Here is a 17,647-nt window from a genome sequence, read left to right as displayed (position 1 = left end):
TAAACTGCTGGGCCATCTCTCCAACATTGTAGGTGTCAACATTGTAGGTTTCAAGGTCCCCTTGAGGCAGCAATGGGGGTTAAGGATTTTTGTCTCCAAATCCAACAAACTGAGTTTGATTTCAAATAATGTGATGGTTTGTATCTGCTTAGACCAAGGAGTGGCACTATTAAGAAGTGTGGCCTTGTTGGAGTAGGTGTGTCACTGTGTGTGGGGGCTTTAATACCCTAGACCTAGCTGCCTGGAAGACGGTATTCTGCTGGGAGCCTTCAGGTCAAGATGTAGAACTCTCAGCTCCTCCTGCACCATGCCTGCCTAGATGCTGCCATGTTCCTGCCTTGAGGGTAATGGACTGAATCTCTGAACCTGTAAGCCAGCCCCAATAAAATGTTGTCCTTTTATTGTTGTCCAAAAAGAGTTGCTTTGGTCATGGTGTCTGTTCACAGCAGTAAAATCCTAACTGAGACAGGTACCCACAGGACAGAAGAACTGAGTCTGAAATGTTGTCCTCTCTCTGATCGCCACTTGCTTGCTATGGCATATCCCCAACCCCTACCCATCTGAACACACAGAATGTGTAACTCAAATGTAACAAAAGCTACAATGTTCTCAGGACAGATATTTGAAGAGAGGCTTGCAAAGCATGGTGTTTTATTGTTAGAGGTAATATTGAAGTTTCCCATTCCAAGGGCCAGAGGTATGACTTAGTAGTAAGAACTCTTGCCTCGAATGTGCAAGGTTCTCAGCTTCATCTCAAACACTGGAAGGGGAAAAGGCCTTCATGCCTATCTCTCAGGTCTGAGGAGAAGTTGACGGCCTGCCGCTTGGGAACATTCTGCAGATGGGAAGGGAGCTGTGTTCTGAGAGGCAGCTGGTTAAGGCCAAGGTGCTGTACATTCCCAGAGCACACTGCACGTGGGCTGCCATCCGGGCCACTGTCTCCTCAGCTACATCTGCAGCTGAGGACAGGCTGGCCACGCCCCCTCTTCTGTGGCTGTGCAGTCACGTGACTGAAAGACAAGCTCTCAGAGGGCCCTGCTCAAAAATCAGTCACTGGCCTCCTTGGGCAGTCCCACGTGTGTGTGTGTGTGTGTGTGTGTGTGTGTGTGTATGTGAGACCGCCTTTCCTTTCTGGCACAGAAGTGAGGGTTTTTTTTTTCCTTCTCTGGTGTTTAAAATAAACAGATCTTGCAAGCTAGTTACCAAGATGGGTCAATACCGTATGCAAATAAATAAGTGCTAATTGCCTGCAGTGTCTTTGGGTGTCAGGTGCAGTTACTGGACCACATTTATGGGCCAATTAGGCGCCTTACCGGACTTTAGTGGTGATAAATTGTGGCTGAGCGGCTGCTTGGGCTGTGCTGGAGACAGTGGGCTGAGTGTAACTCTTTCCATTCTCGTTGGGTGGGATTGTGGAGGAAGCTTTTGTGTAGGGCAGCTGTGGTTCTCAACCTGTGTGTCATGACCCCATGACCCTTCACATGGGTCACCTAAGACCATCTGCATATCAGATATCTACATTATGATTATAACAGTAGCAAAATTACAGCTATGTAGTAATAATGAAAATAATTTTTATGGTTGGGGGGGTCACCACAACATGATGACCGGTATTAAAGGGTCACAGCATCAGGAAGGTTGAGAGCCACTGGTCTAGGGTCACAGGGCTCATTAGTCGGGCAGGCTGGTGGGGGGCAGTAGGACCCTGTGGGGGCACACAGCACGTGGGTGAGACCTGAGAGGCGTGTATGGCATGAGTAGTGTCTTGGTGCTGGAGATTCAGTACAATTGAGGCTGGGCTCAAGTGCTGAGGACCACTGTGGGTGGTTCCCATGGTGGCAGGAGTGCCCTGGATGTACGCAGGAAGGCTCTGTCTCCATCCTGAAGGGCTGCCTCCAGACCAGCTTCCTCCTCCGCTCTGCCCAGTCACTCTTAGGCTTGGCTTCCTGAAATGACCTCCGTCATCCTGTTTCCATGGTTGGGTGTTCATCATACCCTTGCTGCAGGGGAGGCTCTGCTTCCTGTACCCAGACATTTAGGGACACAGGGTAACCCCGACAGACCTGCCAGGAGACCCTGCGAGGGCCTGCAATGGCAGCTCCAGAGCTCCGTGGAGGTGACCTTTATCTGCCATCCCATAAAGGGGAGGAACTGGCCACCAACAGTGGAGCCTTCCAGAGTAGAGAAAATGGTGGGCAAAGGGTTCTGAGCTGCAGGGACAGTGGGTGGAAGGGGGGGGGAGTGGGTGGTAGCCTAGTAGGGTCAGGGGCAAGAAAAGGCTGTGAGTAGGAGGGTAGGGCTGGCTCACATGGGAACCAGTTAGAGATTTAGAGGGAACCATGATGGAGTTTCAAATAAGGAGAAACCAAATTAGATGCTCAGGGCAGGAGCTATGGAGAGGAGGCTATGGGGGACAAGAATGGGCTAGGGGAAAGCATTCAGAGCCAGCCTGGGGACCAGTGGGAGAGGAGGAGCCGGGAATAGGGAAATATACATACTTGGATCCAGGTCTAGGTATTAATGGTTCTAGTCACACTCGGAGGCTGCTCTGGAGGCCAGACAGACCCTTGGCTCTTGCCCTGATGCCTCTTAATTCCTAATCAATTTGTTTCAGCAACAAAGGAGTTTATTAATCAATTAACCAATTGGTTCGCCGACCTTAGCATGAGTGAACAATATGTTAATAAACAGTTCAACTGCTCTCCTCATTGCCAAGGGGAGACCACGAGCTTTGGCCTATACCCCCATGCAAATCTTTAAATGTCTTTAGAGAAAAGAAAGGAAACCACTGAAAATTCCCTATTGACATTTGAAATCTCCCAATATATTAAGAAATTATTTTTAGAGGTCAGTCTCTCCCTTTCTTCTCCCTTCCCCACCCCACCCTCTTCTCTTTTGCAAGACAGGGTTTCTTTGTGTAGCCCTGGCTGTCCTGGAACTAGCTCTGTAGACCAGGCTGTCCCACCTGCCTCTGCCTCCTGAGTGGGCCACCACCCACCAACCAGCACAGAACTCAGTCCTAAACATCCCTGTGCCTTCATTTTTATTTATAGTATTTCCTTGACAAACACATTCTGAGACAGGCTCTCACTTAGCTCAGGTTGGCTTCAAGACTGATATATGGTTCACAGTGACCTTGAACGTCTCTCTCTGGAGCTGGGATTCCCGGAACTTGACACCTATACCTGTGGTTTAATTCCAGAGCCTCATGCTACCAACTGAGCCCCTTCAGCCCCAAGTTCTCTAATTATGTCTTTCCCTTTCCCTATAGTTTTTGGAGTGTGTGTAGCACGGGGGTTTAATCCAGGGTCTCATGCACACCAGGGTCTATGTTAACACTCTATCTACATCTGAGCTATCCCCCAGCCCCCATCCCCCAACCCCCAGCAAACTACAGTGTGATCATTCCTCTTTACAGGCTGTCCTGAGTTCCCGGTTTTGTTATAAATGTGGCACCTCACATGCAGAGTGTCAAAGGTCATCCTCTCCTAGATTTCCAAGTGGCAGATTCTTTCATGGGCTCTGTAGGATCTCTCTAGATCCATAGTGACCCTGTGTGGTGCCTGGATCTGTGGTCAAAGGAAGAGCGGGGACACTCACTCTTCCATAGTCTCTCACTATTCGTACAGCTGTTTACAGAGGCCTGTCCCCTGGCCAGCACGGAATAATCATGATGAAAACCTTGGGGGTGGCTGGTGGGTAGGCCAGGGTGAGGGCTCAGTGGGTGGAAGCATCTGCCATGAAAGCCAAGTATCAGGAACCCGTGTAAAAGGGTGGAGATGGTGCCTGTAGTTCCAGCTCCCCCTGTAAGAGGTGAGGCAGAGACCAGAGGGTTGTTCTGAAGCCCTCAGCCTCTCAGCTACCCCGGAGCAGATCTTTGTGGACTAGAAGCAAGAAATGAGAGACGCTTCCTCAGCAAGGAGGATGGAGTGAACTAGCTCCTGGAAGTCCTCCTGCATCCATGCATCCTATGGCATATGGGTCTGAACACACAGACACAGTGACAGACACATATACAGACACACACACACACACACTGACACAGAGACACACAGACACACACACTTGGACACAGAGACAGAGACACACTGACACACACACACACTGACACAGAGACACACAGATACACACACACACTTGGACACAAAGACACACTGACATATACACACAAACACATGGATGGACACAGAGACACACTGACACACACACACGGACTGGCCTGTGACTCACTATCAGAGTACTTGCCTCACATGTATAAGGCCCAGGATTTGATCCCTAGAATAATTAAAAGGGGGGAGGGCGATGAAAGCTTGCCTTAGTACCTACTTTCCTCAAGATTTAAACACTGAGGGGTTTTGGCCCCAGAGTGCTTTCCAGAGCACTGTCCTGAGAAGGAGTTCAAAGCCCACTGGCACCAAAGTTGAGTTGAGTTCTCTTGGGAGAGAGACCTTTCGGAGGATGAACTGGGGTTCTGGAGAGGGTAGAGACCAAGCCCCTGGGGACAGCGAGGTGTGACTGAGCAAGTATGTGTGCATACTGGCTGAAGAGAGATGGGGTGGCAGGGTCTATGGGGGCCAGTTCCCTCACTCCCAACAGACTACCAACCCACCAACCACACCCTGAGTGACCCGCCTATCCGGTCAGCGGTATAGACAGGACCAGGGGGAGTTATTTTTGCTGCTTCACCCCATCTGTCCAGCTAGAACAGCACTCCAGATGCTCAGTGGTAACAGTACCAAACGTTTGGCAGGGACCAGGCCCAGGGCACACTGACCGGCTGAGGCAGTGATGTGTGCGGAAGAGTGACCTTCAGTTTATTCAGGCTACTTTGTAAACTGCTCACCTAAGAGAAACCAGCACGTGTTGGTGCACCTCCTGAAACATCACACACTCTGGTGGCTGTGATGGCCACGTGACACCCTGTTCACTGCAGGCCACTGTGCCACGGGAAAGGGACCAAAGGCAGTATCCTCACAGAAGCACCCATTGGCACGTCTTACCTGGAACACTGCTAGGTGCTGAGCAGGTGTGTCTGGGGTGGGTGTGTATAGAGTAAGTGTGTCTGGAGGGTTGTGGAGTGGGTGTGTCTGGGTTGGGACCTCCTTTTCTGAATTGGGGGTGATGGATACAATGTACTTAGTGTAGGAAAGCTGCAGTGATACTTTTGACAGTGATCACATTAGTAGTAAAGTTCTGGGTGAGATTGTTTTCCCAGCAGTCCACTGCATTGCTGCCACTCATGTGTGGAAGGTGGGTGGGGCAGTACTGAGACACATGTACACACACACACACACACACACACACACACACACATACCCCTTAGGGAACTGCCAAATTCACCCTCAGGGCCTTTCCATTTCTGTGACTGAGGTACGGAGAAGTCTGTCCAGCTTCTGGGCCACCACTTCCTGGGTCTCTGGCTGCAGGCGGAGGGACTAGTTTCTTCAAAGAAGGGTGGCCTGTCTCTAGGACAAACCTCCCTTGGGCAGTTGCTGAAGACCCTCTTCTCTGATTTACCTTTTCTGGGAGTAGGAAGCCAATTAATTGTGACAAATGGGTACCAAGAAGACACTTCACAGAAGCACTGTACACATATTTTCTTTTCTTTATTAGAAAGAGGTCTCTACATTATAGCCACCTCTCTCCATTACTTTACACGCTTTTTCCTTTTCTCTTCCCCTTAGAATACTGTACAGCTGACACAAGATCCCAAGGCAGGAAAATACAAACCAGCATGTTTAACCCGAACAAGGTCGCATGAATGAACAAGCAAAGCAAAATGTCTGTGGATGGCTTAATTACAGGACGAACAGCATAAATAAAGCATCGGTCATCAGGAAACGTAGTTATGGAATGAGGTAATATCAAAATGCCCCTGATCGGCCACCCACCTCTGGAGAAGCCCTCACTGTGCTTCTGCTGTCTTTGTGTGGCTAGGCAGGTGAGGTGGCCTTCCTCACCCTACCCAGAAATGTGCCAGCAGTGCTCTGCCTTGTTTGGGGTTTCTCTTTGTGAAGAAGCTCCTGTGGCAAGAAGAGGACTCAAGGTGGAACTGGGGAAAGGGAAGGAAGAGGGAAAGAAGATGCCCAGGCCCTGACTTCTGCAGGTCTAGCCTCGGGCTGTTGTAAAGAGCCAGCTACCTTCTGTGCCTTCCTGGGGTTCAGCACCCTTTCAGTCCTCAAGGCTTAGGGCTGGAGGACTAGTTCTCATCTTAGACACTTCTCATTTTAGAAGAAAACTACCCCTTCCCCCAAACCCCACAATGTAAGGAGGGAAAGAAATAGTTTTACATACAAGAAAAGGGTTATTTTCAACAGGAAGGTGCAGGCATCTTTCCCCTCTGATTACAAGAATATTTTGAAGGTATCTTTTGCCTGTCTGTCACACAATAGCCAGGTCTCCACTCAACTGCCCTGTACTACCCTGGTAAGAAATCTGCAAGACCCGGTTGGTAGGGGAGCAATGTGCATGCAAGAGCGGGAACTAGAAGCCAACTCACAGCACCCGTGGTCCCTTCTCTGCCCATTCCAATGAGTTAGGCGAACTGAGTATCTTCTGAGCACATCATCTGTGGGCAGAGGGCTGTTGAAGAATTCCGTTTTGGTGCATGCCCTGGGCGAGTTCACTGGAGACACCCAGGAAGCTAAGCTTTTCTTTCCACAAGCATCTGTGAGCTATCTCGAATATCCACACTAAAATGTGGGCTAGTGTGGATACAGTCCTGAACCCAGACATTGGGGTACAATGTGATTCCAGGGTGGTTGTTCCCAGCAACATGTGTTAAGGGGCTCTCCTCAGGGCCTAATCCTATCCTCCCACCCACTCACACTTCTTGGTTCTTTCATGTCACCCGAAACAATATAAATGTCATGTAATTCCCTGCACACAGAATTTCAGATCCATCCTCCCTTTGGTGGGAAGAGTTCATCATATGGCTTAATTCACGACCCTTGGAGGGTCCCCAGCAGATGCCACATGCCCAGCAAAATAAAGACAAGCCCTGAGCTGACCTCTCTCTTACTCCCTGAGGCCACTTGCTTGGACCTTAGAGTGGCTGCCAGTGTTGGGTGTCCATACTCACCTGAGGCTCACTGTGGAAGAGGGCGGCATGCTCTGACCAGACAGGAGCAAACCCAAACTAAATACTGTTCTTCTGTAGGAAAATTGGCCTCTTAAGATGAGGGACAGGCCGCCAGCTTCCCCATGGACCCTCAGTGTGCTTATGGACCAGGCTTATGGTACTTAAGCATGCCTGACCAGGATCTGCTAAAACTGAAGGCTGCAAAGCCTTGTTGGCTGTCTAGAATTATCCATGATGAAACGTCCTCTCTCTTCAACTCTGGCCCTGGCTCCAAACCAATGTTTAAAGAGCAGCAGGCTCAGAAACTAAATGGGGGTGGAAGAGCCCCGTCAGGCCAGGACTTCTGAGTGGGAGGAGACTGTGTGTCTTGAAACACTGAGGCCCCAGATGATATCTTTCCTCATGAAGTGAGAGATGAGCCCAACTCCAGACGCTGGAATCTCTCATCACCTGTCCCTGTTTCTTGCTTCCAGGGGCAGGACTAAAAGCTGAGTCTATTATTGAGTGACACCAGCTGAGCAGCTGGCCCCGCCTCTTCCCTTTCTAGCCTCTCAAGGAGGAATGTGACATTTTGGCTAAACCCATCTATCTACCTCAGCTGTTTTAAAGAAAGGACACACACAGATAGCTGGACTATGTGGTTCTCCTAGACTGGATGCCTTGGTCCTGCTATGCACCAGGCACACATCTTGGGGTGCTGCTAGCCAGGGCCCGGCAGGAGTAGGGCCATTTAGAATCCAAGAGACAGTGGAAGAGGAGGTGGCACATTGGACACCAATGGCCCTGGCAGCTTTCTGGTGAGTGACAAGGAAGAAATCGCCTCCAGCTGTGCCCTTCACAACAGAAGCAGTGGGGGATAAATCCTGTGATTTTTTTTTTTTATAAGGAAAGATGTTCATCGGTGTCACATTTCTTCACATTCCTTCCTGCCTTTCAATTTGTTTGCTTCAAAGTCATAAATACCACCCTGGGGGAGTTCTAGCAGAGCCTCAGGGGCCTTGTAGGGCGTGAAGCATAGAGACAGACAGCTGAGGAGAGCCCACCAAAAGGCAAGGACTTGCTTCTCCAGGAGGTCAGCCTCTCGGCAGTTTGGAGGCCCTGGTGACACACCTCCCAGCTGTGCTGTTGTGGGACATCTGTAGGAGGGATAGAGATTGACCATCTCAGGCATGAAACAGCCCAGATGCAGGGAGGAAGAGCAGAAACCTTGGCAACCAACAAGATCACAAATCAGCATGTCTCTGGCTCACCAAGTTCAGACACAAACTCACGGTGGGTCTTGACGGAGGAGGAGGAAGGAGAGGAAGAAGAGGAGGAGGATGTTACATCGTGCTCTGGGGTTCACCCTCTGGCTAAGCTTCTTGGGGGATAGAAGCAGTGAAGCCCAAGGCCTGAGGTGCTATGATGCTCAAAGTTAATGGAACAGGGCACTGACAGTGTATGTAATGCTCTTTTGAGTGTGTGTGTGCATGCGTGCGTGTGTGTGTGTGTGTGTGTGTGTGTGTGTGCGCGTGTGCATGTGTGCACGTGTAAGTAACCTAGAAGCCTCAAGGTAGGAACCGCAGGGAGATGGAGGCTTGATGAGCCAATAGCAGAGGTACAAGGTTGCAGGAGAGGAGGCTCATCTGAGGCTTGAGTGACACCTGGGGATGGTGGGAGAGCTGTGCTTAGCTCTTTGTAAAAAACCAGACAAAACATTAGGGGGCTTTCTCAGAATAAGGTTTCCTTCCCTCCCCTGACACTGTTCACTGCCTGAAAGAGGGTATCAGAAGCTCAGCAGAGGAAGCCCCAGGTGAGAGTGGCATGTGCCTGCTTCTATCACTGCCTCCCCTGGACAAGTGACGGACAAGTCACAGGCCCATTTGCTGCTGGCCCCAGCTGGGAGCTTCTCAACAGGAGAGGAAATTCACCCCAACACGAAGGCTTGGTGCATGGACTGTAGTGGGCTTCTCACAGCTGTCATCAGTCTCTCGAGCCTGGCAGGAAAGTGGTCTCAGCTCTACCAGAACTCACGTACCCCCGTCCCCCTTCCCAACCTGACTTCTCACTTTCTTTCTTGATTTAGTAAGTCTACCGAGCGGCCATCTCATTCTGGTGTGCTCTTTAAAAAGTGCATAGCATTAAAGGAAGTGTTTGGTACTGGGACTGTCATCCATAACCCTGTCCCTATTTCTCCCAGCCTTCGTGTCAGCATGACAATGGGAAGGCTGTTGCTGAGGGAAGGACCTGGTGTGAAGTACAGGCATGGTTAATCCAAGTCTCTCCTCTATCTGCACAGAAAACCCTTGCATCTGCTCCCAGAACTCAGGCTTTTGAAAAGTGGGCTATCCTTGGACAGTTCAGCACGGCAAAAACTGGCAGGGGAGGGGCCATGCGTTTAGAAGAAGAACATGGTGTCAGAGCGACCTAGAGAGGGAGGATGGGAGGGAACCAGAGCAAGCAACTGCGCATTCAGGCAGAGGAGGATGATATGAAACAAGGAATCATTTGGGAAAATATCATATTATAAACACACAATAATATGTACACACTCATATACACCCCGAAGAGAGGCCTCACAAAGGATTCCGGTTCCTCTCTGAAGTAGGCTCCCTATGATAGAAGCACTCCTAGTGGGAATTAACTACACTGGAATAATTTAAGAATCTCATTTATACTCTATCTGTGTTCTCTATACAAGTCTACGGTAAAGGCTACGTGGAGGTGTATGCGGATCGCAGGGTCGGATGCTAATGCATTCTTCAAAAATAGGCAATGACAGCTTGTTTTCTCTATTCACATTTGAAGTAACAACACAGTGATAGATAGCAGGAAGGAAAAAAAAAAAAACAAAAGCAGGGCGTACAGAACTGAGCTCAGGGGTCTCAGACCTGTGGCTCGCGCATCTGTGACATTTCTGGATACTGGTCAGTTCCAGCTGTGTTGAGACTGGAGATCTCCACAAGACACTCACCCATATACAAATGCTGGGTAAAGCTTTACTTTGTTCCCATCTACTTTACATTTTTTTTTTAAAAAGTTAAAGAGGAGGAAAAACTCTTACAAAATATAAAGTTCAAATATATAAGCGTAAGGAGCTTCTCCACGGGATGCCGGTGGCGGCTTTGCCCAGGGTCCTGTCCTCCAGTGTGATGGCCTTCTCCCTGCCACACCGTCAAGGGAGCTCACTGGCAAGGCTGCCCCAATTTATTTATTTATTTTTAAACTAAATAGTGTCACGGTCTGGCGTTCCTGTCTGACCACCGTGCGGAGGAAGGTGGTGTCCGGTATCTGATGCACCCTGTGCCCCACGAAGGCAAATCGGATGTTCGAACCAGATGAGCTGGGCCGTAAGGAGTTGACAGACTCTCAGGAGCCAGTGTGCCAGAGTGGCTAGCAGCTGCTCACAGGGTGCCTTTGTGGGTCTGGCCTTTCGAGAAATCACCCCTTCCTGCCACAGCCCCTCAGTTTGGTTGGGAAGGATGGTCTCAGCTCTAAAACCTGCCCTTGGGATGAGGGCTCAAATGCTTCTTCCCACTCCTCTGCCTCACTTCCCTTCCTGACTTTAATAAGCAATTTGTGCCGTCTTATTCTGATACGCACCTTTTAAAAAGCTGTTTATCAGGTTAATGGAAGTGTTTGCTGCTGGGAGCACTGCCCATGGACAATGATCTGTAACCCTCTGATCTCAACCAGTTGCATGTTATTAATTCCCATCCAGCTCAATTTATAAATTAACATGGGTGCCATTTGTCTGTGCAAAAAATCAATGCATATTTATGAACTTCTTTTATTCAAATAGATTTTCGCACATCTTATCTATGACAGAAACCTGGGTAATTCCAACTTGGTGGATCAAAAGTAGCTGAACCCTGACACATCCGTTAAGGCCAAAATACAAAAAAAAAAAAAAAAAAAAAAAAAATCTCTTAGGGAAAAAAATAGCCTTTTATGTATTTACTTAGTTTTGGAACATATTTGAAAGCCGCTTTCAGCTGAATTCATGATTTATTTTAGAATTTTCAAGTTGCTTTTTATTTACTTATTTATTTTTATTTTTTCCCATTTTGTTTTTGCACCAAGAAAGGGGACTGAAGTCAAATAATACCCGGCAACTGATTTCCTCTCTCTGGACTGAAAAATTAAACAGATACTAAATTATGACAGTGAATTTAGGAAGGAGGGCTCCAAGGGCTGGAGAGACATGTCTAGGATAATATGATGCTGCTAGACGCACTGCAATCATATCGTGGCAATCACCGGAGCGTGCCGTGGAACTACCTCCTCGGCTAATATGCCTTCTTCCCGGTGATGACTAATCACGTTCTATTAAACAGCGGTAATGCTGGAGGAACTCGACTATACAAGTGTAATGAAGCCAGTATTCTCCCTGGACAGATTAGCTACAACTGATTTGACACCTACCATCATAGGGGCTTCAGACCTGACAAACTGTGCTTGCTTCTGATTTATGCCGTCAAGCTCCCCCGAGAAGACGTGAAATCCAAGCCTCCTTTTGGTCGAGGTGAAACGTACTGATGTGCTTAACTGCCAGTTAGGGGATCTCTGCCCCTTCTCCTCGCTACCCCTCCCCCTGCTCCATTTCCAGGTCGCTGGAACAGGGGTCCCTGTTGTTGTGTGCTATCCTCAAAGCCGGGAGGTGGTTGGTCCCTCCTATGTTGCTTCCGGAAGGTGGGAAAAGAGTTCCATTCTGTAGCCTGCAGCCTCTTCTCTCCTTGAGGATGTCCAGGTTTGGAGATTTCGTGTGGGGTGAGTGAGAGGCAGGTGGGTGTAAGGCGTCCACCACACCAGGAAGAGGGAGGGAACTGAGAGACTCACATGGTGTTGCAACTTCTGGAGCAGGCGGGCGTGGGATCCCGGGTGTGGTGTTGGCTGAGCTCAGATGACGCTGGGCGCTCTGCCGCTACTGTTGTTCCTGCTGTTGTTCTTCCTGGACAGGTTGGGGGTAGCCATGAGCACAAAGCGCTCATCGGGGCAGCCATACTGTAGGAGCACATCGATACACTCCTGGCTGGAGGCCTGCCGGGCATAGGCCAGTGCTGTGTTCCCATGGGCATCTCGGGCCATGACGTCCACCCCGTACTGTAGAGGCCAACAGACACAAGTTAGTGTCCCTGGGAGTTTATGGGCAAGCAAAGATAGCACCCAACCTTACTGTAGAGGCCAACAGACACAAGTTAGTGTCCCTGGGAGTTTATGGGCAAGCAAAGATAGCACCCAACCTCAAATCTACAGATGGACTGAGCTAGGACAGACGCCTGGCGACATGAATCTGAAAACTAATGTTCGCATGTTGTTTAGAACAGGCTCTGTACTGTTGTTAGGGAAAGGCCTATGCATCACACAGTTGTCAAAGAGAACTTCAGTTTGGCTTCCTAATCATAATATACACGGAGAAGGGCAGAGAGAGACAGCTAATTGGGAAAAGGTTCTTGTCAAGACTGAGCTCTGAGTTTGATCTGCAGGACTTACATTGTTGAAAGACAAAACAAACTTCTGCAAGCTGCCCACTGGCAGCAGCCACAGGACCGCTGTGCACAGATCCATGGGTGGGTACTACAGTCACTTACCCAGATCAGCAGCTGAGCCAGGACCACGTTGCCCTTGCGGCAGGCCAGGTGCAGGGCCGTGCGACCATCTCCTTCCCCACAGGTCTCATTCACCTCATCCCGGGACCCATGTGCCAGAAGTAGGATGACAGTCCGCAGGTCTTCCTCAGCAGTGGCACGGAGCAGTTGCTGGCCCAGGGAGAACTCCGTGCATGGCAGTGGGGCCAGGAAGAGTTTCTGCTCATACTTGGCCCGGATCCACCGTTCCTTTTCTTCCCTGCAGAAAGTCACCACACAGGCACGCATTAGAATTGAGGCTGGAACCATGGAGCACAGGAAGGGAACAGAGTCAGTTTCCTCTTAGAATGCGGCCCCTTTGGTGGATGCCTGATTCGTGGTTCCAGAATTGCTACTTTTCTGCATGTAGCATCTATGTCCAGTTCCAGAGCCAGAACTTGGGACATGTGAGCACAGCTGTGTCCACCTGGGGGCCTGCATCAGTGCATACAGACATGTGCTCTGTAGCTCCAAGGCTTGGGCTGAGAACAAGGAAGGAAGGGATCCCCCCAGAGATGTGCTATTATTGATAAAAAGAAAGGTCCCAGGTGAGCTGCCCCTATGCTCTAGTGCTGGCACGTGACCAGGGTTAGGGGTAGGGCAGCAGAGGCTTCATCTGAGGTACAGTGTCCCCTTCGCTCTTAATTCTCTGCCACTGTGGGATGAAGGCATGGTTGAGGACCTCCCATCACTTCCAGCTGAAGAAACACTGGAGATTTACAAAGGAAATCTCTTTGGAGACACGTGAAGGCTTAAGGGGAGGGCAGAGAATGTTCCAGGGCCCAGTCTCAAGGGGGAAAAATAGGCAGCCTCTGAGGCTGGAGCAAAGCTAGGGACAAGAGGGCAGGGGGAAGCTGGAAGGCTGTGGGCTCCGAAATGTGCCAAGCCCTGATGATGTGATGGGCAGTGTCTTGTCTCCAGCTCCTAGTACACCCTGGAAACTAGGGGCATCGGCCTTGGCCCCTCTCCCAGGGTCTACCTATCTCCTGTAAAGTACTGCAGATGGGAAGGGGTAGAAAAGGAAGGGAAGACCTCCTCCCCTGGTGCTGTTTATATAGATCAAGAAGGTAGGCTTGTTGGGTTCAGTGGAGCACTCAGGAGGCAGAGGCAGGTGGATCTCTGTGAGTTCAAAGCCAGCCTGGGTCAACATAATGAGTTCCAGGCCAGCCACAGGTATGTAGTAAGAGGATTCTGTGAGCTGCCTGTAGGCTCTGGGATAGTTAGATGTGTGCAGGGTTCTCAAAATGAAACAAAAAACAAAACAAAACAACAACAAAACAACCAACCAAACCTAAACTAGAATGGATGATACACTGAATTCCATGGTCTTCCTGACTCTATTCCTCATTAGGAAAAGGGGTGATGTGTGTGTGTGTGTGTCTGTGATTTCATGAGTAACCCTTGGAGTTTCCCAGCAGCCTGTGGTGTGTTCCTAAGGCCTGAGCACTGCTTTTTCAAGAGGGTGATGGAGAAAGCCAGCAAATCCCACACATATGGACAGACTGTAATCATCTCAGACTTCAGTAAGAACCTGACTCACAGTGACTTCCGAAACCGAGCGCCTCTCGAAGCAATAATCAGGGCTGCAGGGAGGGATCAGGGGCCTTTCCCAACCCTCTAGGAAGAAAACTCATTACATTTCTGCTTCCAAGGCCCAGAAGAAAGGCCTCGTTTACACCTCTGCACAGTGTTTACACTGCGCCTGGTGACCTAGTGTCAGGTTAGCCCTAATCTGTTTTTAAATACTTAGGCAAACAGATTCTTCCAGGAGTAAATCTGGATTAGTTTTGCTTCACTTCCTGGTACATGTGAGTGACCCCCAAGTGACCCCTGACTCTTCATTCAGAGACTTCCAGGACAAACACTTGGCTGCAGCTGAGATGAATCCCAGAATCTCTGCAGAGAGGCCCTCACAGGCATCCTTACTGAGGCAGGGGGACATCCAGGGAATGCAAGACCCACACCGCAGTGGTTCACACTCTATTTTAAAAGCTTGTTTGTAAGATAAAAAGCATTTGTTGAGGTAGTTCATAAATCAGGAGGGAGAAAGAGCAAGACGTGAGTTAAATGAGAAGGGCTAATGGTGTAGGAGACGTCCAGACCTCCGCTTTCCAATCTGATAACTCTCATTTTTGGGTAGGCATTAAAATCACACTGTCTTATTCTGCTCCAGTTGATTTTAAAAGTCATTGCCAGATCATCCAGGGGTAACGGGAGAACTTAACATCAGAACTCGGGTCTTAACTGCGATGATTAAAATTTCATTTTAATATTCAAATACCCAGCTAAAGACTGAGCACCAGACTCCTGCCTCCACCAAGGACAATTCTAGACCCGCTAGCAGGTGTGGCTTTAGTTTCAGATGGGAACAGCCCTGCAGTGGCGACTGTTGGGCCCCTTAGCTTTTGAGCTCACCAGAAGTCTCAGAGAGACCACAGGCGGGATGCTCGCATCAGATCTGGCTCTGTTGGGTATCTTGTGTAGCTGAAATCCATTTAGTATAGAAACAGAGTCTGGCCAGGGCAATGCAAGATTTATGGGTGTGAGTTCAGTCGCTCCCATCAACTCCTGAGTACTCCCTGTTGTTCAGACTCTGTCTTCTGTGGCCACTGCTCACTGAACTGCCTCAACACGAGGTAGCATAGTGAGCTTTTCCCAATGGTTGCAGGGAAGGAAAAGGGCTGTGAGGTTGTGCACTCTCCTTTAGAGCGAGAGGGGGTCTCAGCACTCACTCTTCTCACCCTCCCCTACTTGGACACTTGTTTTGCCATCTGTAAAATGGGCTTATTAAAGTCAGGACTGTTCAGACCTAAGACTTCTCATGAGGTCTCTACATTCCCTGGGTCGGTCATGGGCAGGCACACAGCAGTCGCCAGTGTGTCTGTGGCAGACAGGCAGAGATGGAGGTCTCTAATCTGGTGTTCTATCACTGAGAGCCACAGAACTCATCATGCTGAGCATGGGGAAGTGGGCTGCTCTTGGTCAGGGGTCTAGTGAGTCCCTTGAGGGTGTGGAGACCCTGTACATCCAGGGCAAGGGTCTTGGCTAGCTTACATAATCCCATGGTTGTCAGTGTGTCTGGGGTTAGGTTTGGGGTGTGTGTATACATGGGCCTGAGAGGCTTAAGGGTCGTTGTTATCATGGGTCAAACTGGTTGACCCCAAGTTCACATGTTGAAGCTTTAGCCACCAGTATGGCTTCATTTGGGGGCAGGTCTTTAGGGAGTAGATAAGGTTAGATGGGGCCCTTGCAGTGGATCTCAAATACACTATGGCTGGGGTCCATAAAAAGAATTATTAGCTGCCCTTCTCCCTCCATGGGAGGACCACGGAAGGACCATGAAAGTCAGGAAGAGGCCGTCCCAGATGAGAGCTCTACCCATCATACACCTTGACCTTGCACCAGGCATTTCCAGTTCCTGAAGCCTGCGCCATATTTTACTATGTCGGCTTAGCCATCCTCCTCAGCTCTCACCACTGAGAGAGGGCACTCTGATCACAGTTTCTGTTCTCTTCTGCCAACATCATCACCCTAGGAAACCACAGTGCCAGAGCACGGCAGACTCCAACTGTTACTCTCAGGTCCCCTGGCCACACGCTTCACTGTCCCCAAGGAAGGCCGGTTCAAGAGCAGCAGGGCTGGCAGTAGATCACCTCGCCTCATTCCAATGCCCTGGAGGACCACTGCTCACAGTCTCTGTTAGCTAATGAGCTAAAAAATGAATTATTGGCAAGGCTGCCATCAGCAGGGGGGAGGGGCCAGCCCCTCATCAGGTCTTGGTGCTGACACACCTTTAAATAAATCAGCTGCAGGGAGGGAGGGAGGGAGGGGGTTATAACCTGTCAGAAGACAGACACCAACCCCATCCCTAAAAACACAAAGAGACATGTTCAGGAGATAGCTTCTCCTCCCTGAAACGGAGCCCTCTGGGAGTGGCCCTCGGTCTCCCTCTGGATCTGACTATAAACTGCCTGGTGTGTAAACCCCAGGCTGAGGTGATCAGACACAAGGCTTGGGGTCACAGAGTAAGCAGGACAGGGGCAGGAGAGGCAGAGCTAGAAGCCCTTCAAGTGTGACAGCATCTGCTGAGCTCAGCCAATGATGCTCTGACAGTATAGCTCAATGGATGAACAAAGCTACTCCTGATAAGGAGGGGTGACCTGGTTAGGCCCCCAACTGCCACCACAGAAACAGCTGCCTGGTGTGCTGGCTGGGTTTATGCCAACTTGACACAAGCTGGAGATCTTAGAGGAGGGAGCCTCAATTGAAAAGCTGCTTCTGTAAAATGGGCTAGAGACAAGCCTGTAGAGCATTTTCTTAAATAGCAACTGATAGGAGGGCTCAGCCATTGTGGGTGGGGCTACTTCTGAAATGATGGCCCTGGGTTCTATAAGAGCAGGGATGGACTAGTACAATTTAAGAAAAACAAGCTGAACTTCATAAAAAAAAAAAACAAAAAAACTTTTGTTTCCCAGAAAGGCTTCAATAATAACATTAAAGAGAAGAAAATATTCACAATGTAAATGTGAAAAAAAAAAAAAAAAAAAAAAAAAAAAAAAAAAAAAAAAAAGAAGGCAAGCTTGAGCAAGCCATGTGAGTAAGCCAGTAAGCAGCTTCCACCCATGGCCTCTTCATTAGCTCCTGTCTCCAGGGTCCTGCCCTGTTCGAGTTCCTTTCCTGACTTCAATGATGGACTACAATGTAAGTGTAAGCCAAGTGTTTCATCACAGCAACAGTAAGCCTAACTAAGACACCTGGGCCATGTGTCACTTGCAGCCTGCCAGTCATTGGAATGCCAAATGATGACCAAACTGAGAGTATGGTAGGGGGAGGGATGGACCACAGCCCCCTGAGGGCAGAAATCAGAGGTCACAGATGTAGGTCCACTGAGTTTGTGGTACCAGAATTGAGATGAAATCCATCGGACCTCAGGACGGGGGCTGATCTACAACCATGGACG

At 49.5% G+C, this 17,647-nt stretch overlaps 1 protein-coding gene across 4 annotated transcripts in view; it reads right to left on the bottom strand.

Moving 5' to 3' along the window:
- Positions 1 to 9,894: 9,894 nt before the first annotated feature.
- Positions 9,895 to 17,647, bottom strand: part of AGAP1 (ArfGAP with GTPase domain, ankyrin repeat and PH domain 1) — a 414,013-nt gene continuing 406,260 nt past the window's right edge. For all 4 annotated transcript variants that reach the window (XM_080932933.1, XM_080932934.1, XM_080932935.1 and 1 more), the window contains 2 exons: positions 12,652 to 12,907; positions 9,895 to 12,163 (listed from right to left, as the gene is read on the bottom strand). In XM_080932933.1, the coding sequence (XP_080789059.1) occupies positions 11,960 to 12,163; positions 12,652 to 12,907 (460 nt within the window). In that variant the 3' untranslated portion in view covers positions 9,895 to 11,959. The remainder of the gene's footprint in view (positions 12,164 to 12,651; positions 12,908 to 17,647) is intronic.

Source organism: Micromys minutus, assembly GCF_963924665.1.
Source record: "Micromys minutus genome assembly, chromosome: 19".
NCBI lineage: Eukaryota > Metazoa > Chordata > Mammalia > Rodentia > Muridae > Micromys > Micromys minutus.
Note: the sequence above shows the minus strand (reverse complement) of the source record. Positions and strands in the feature narration are given on the sequence as shown.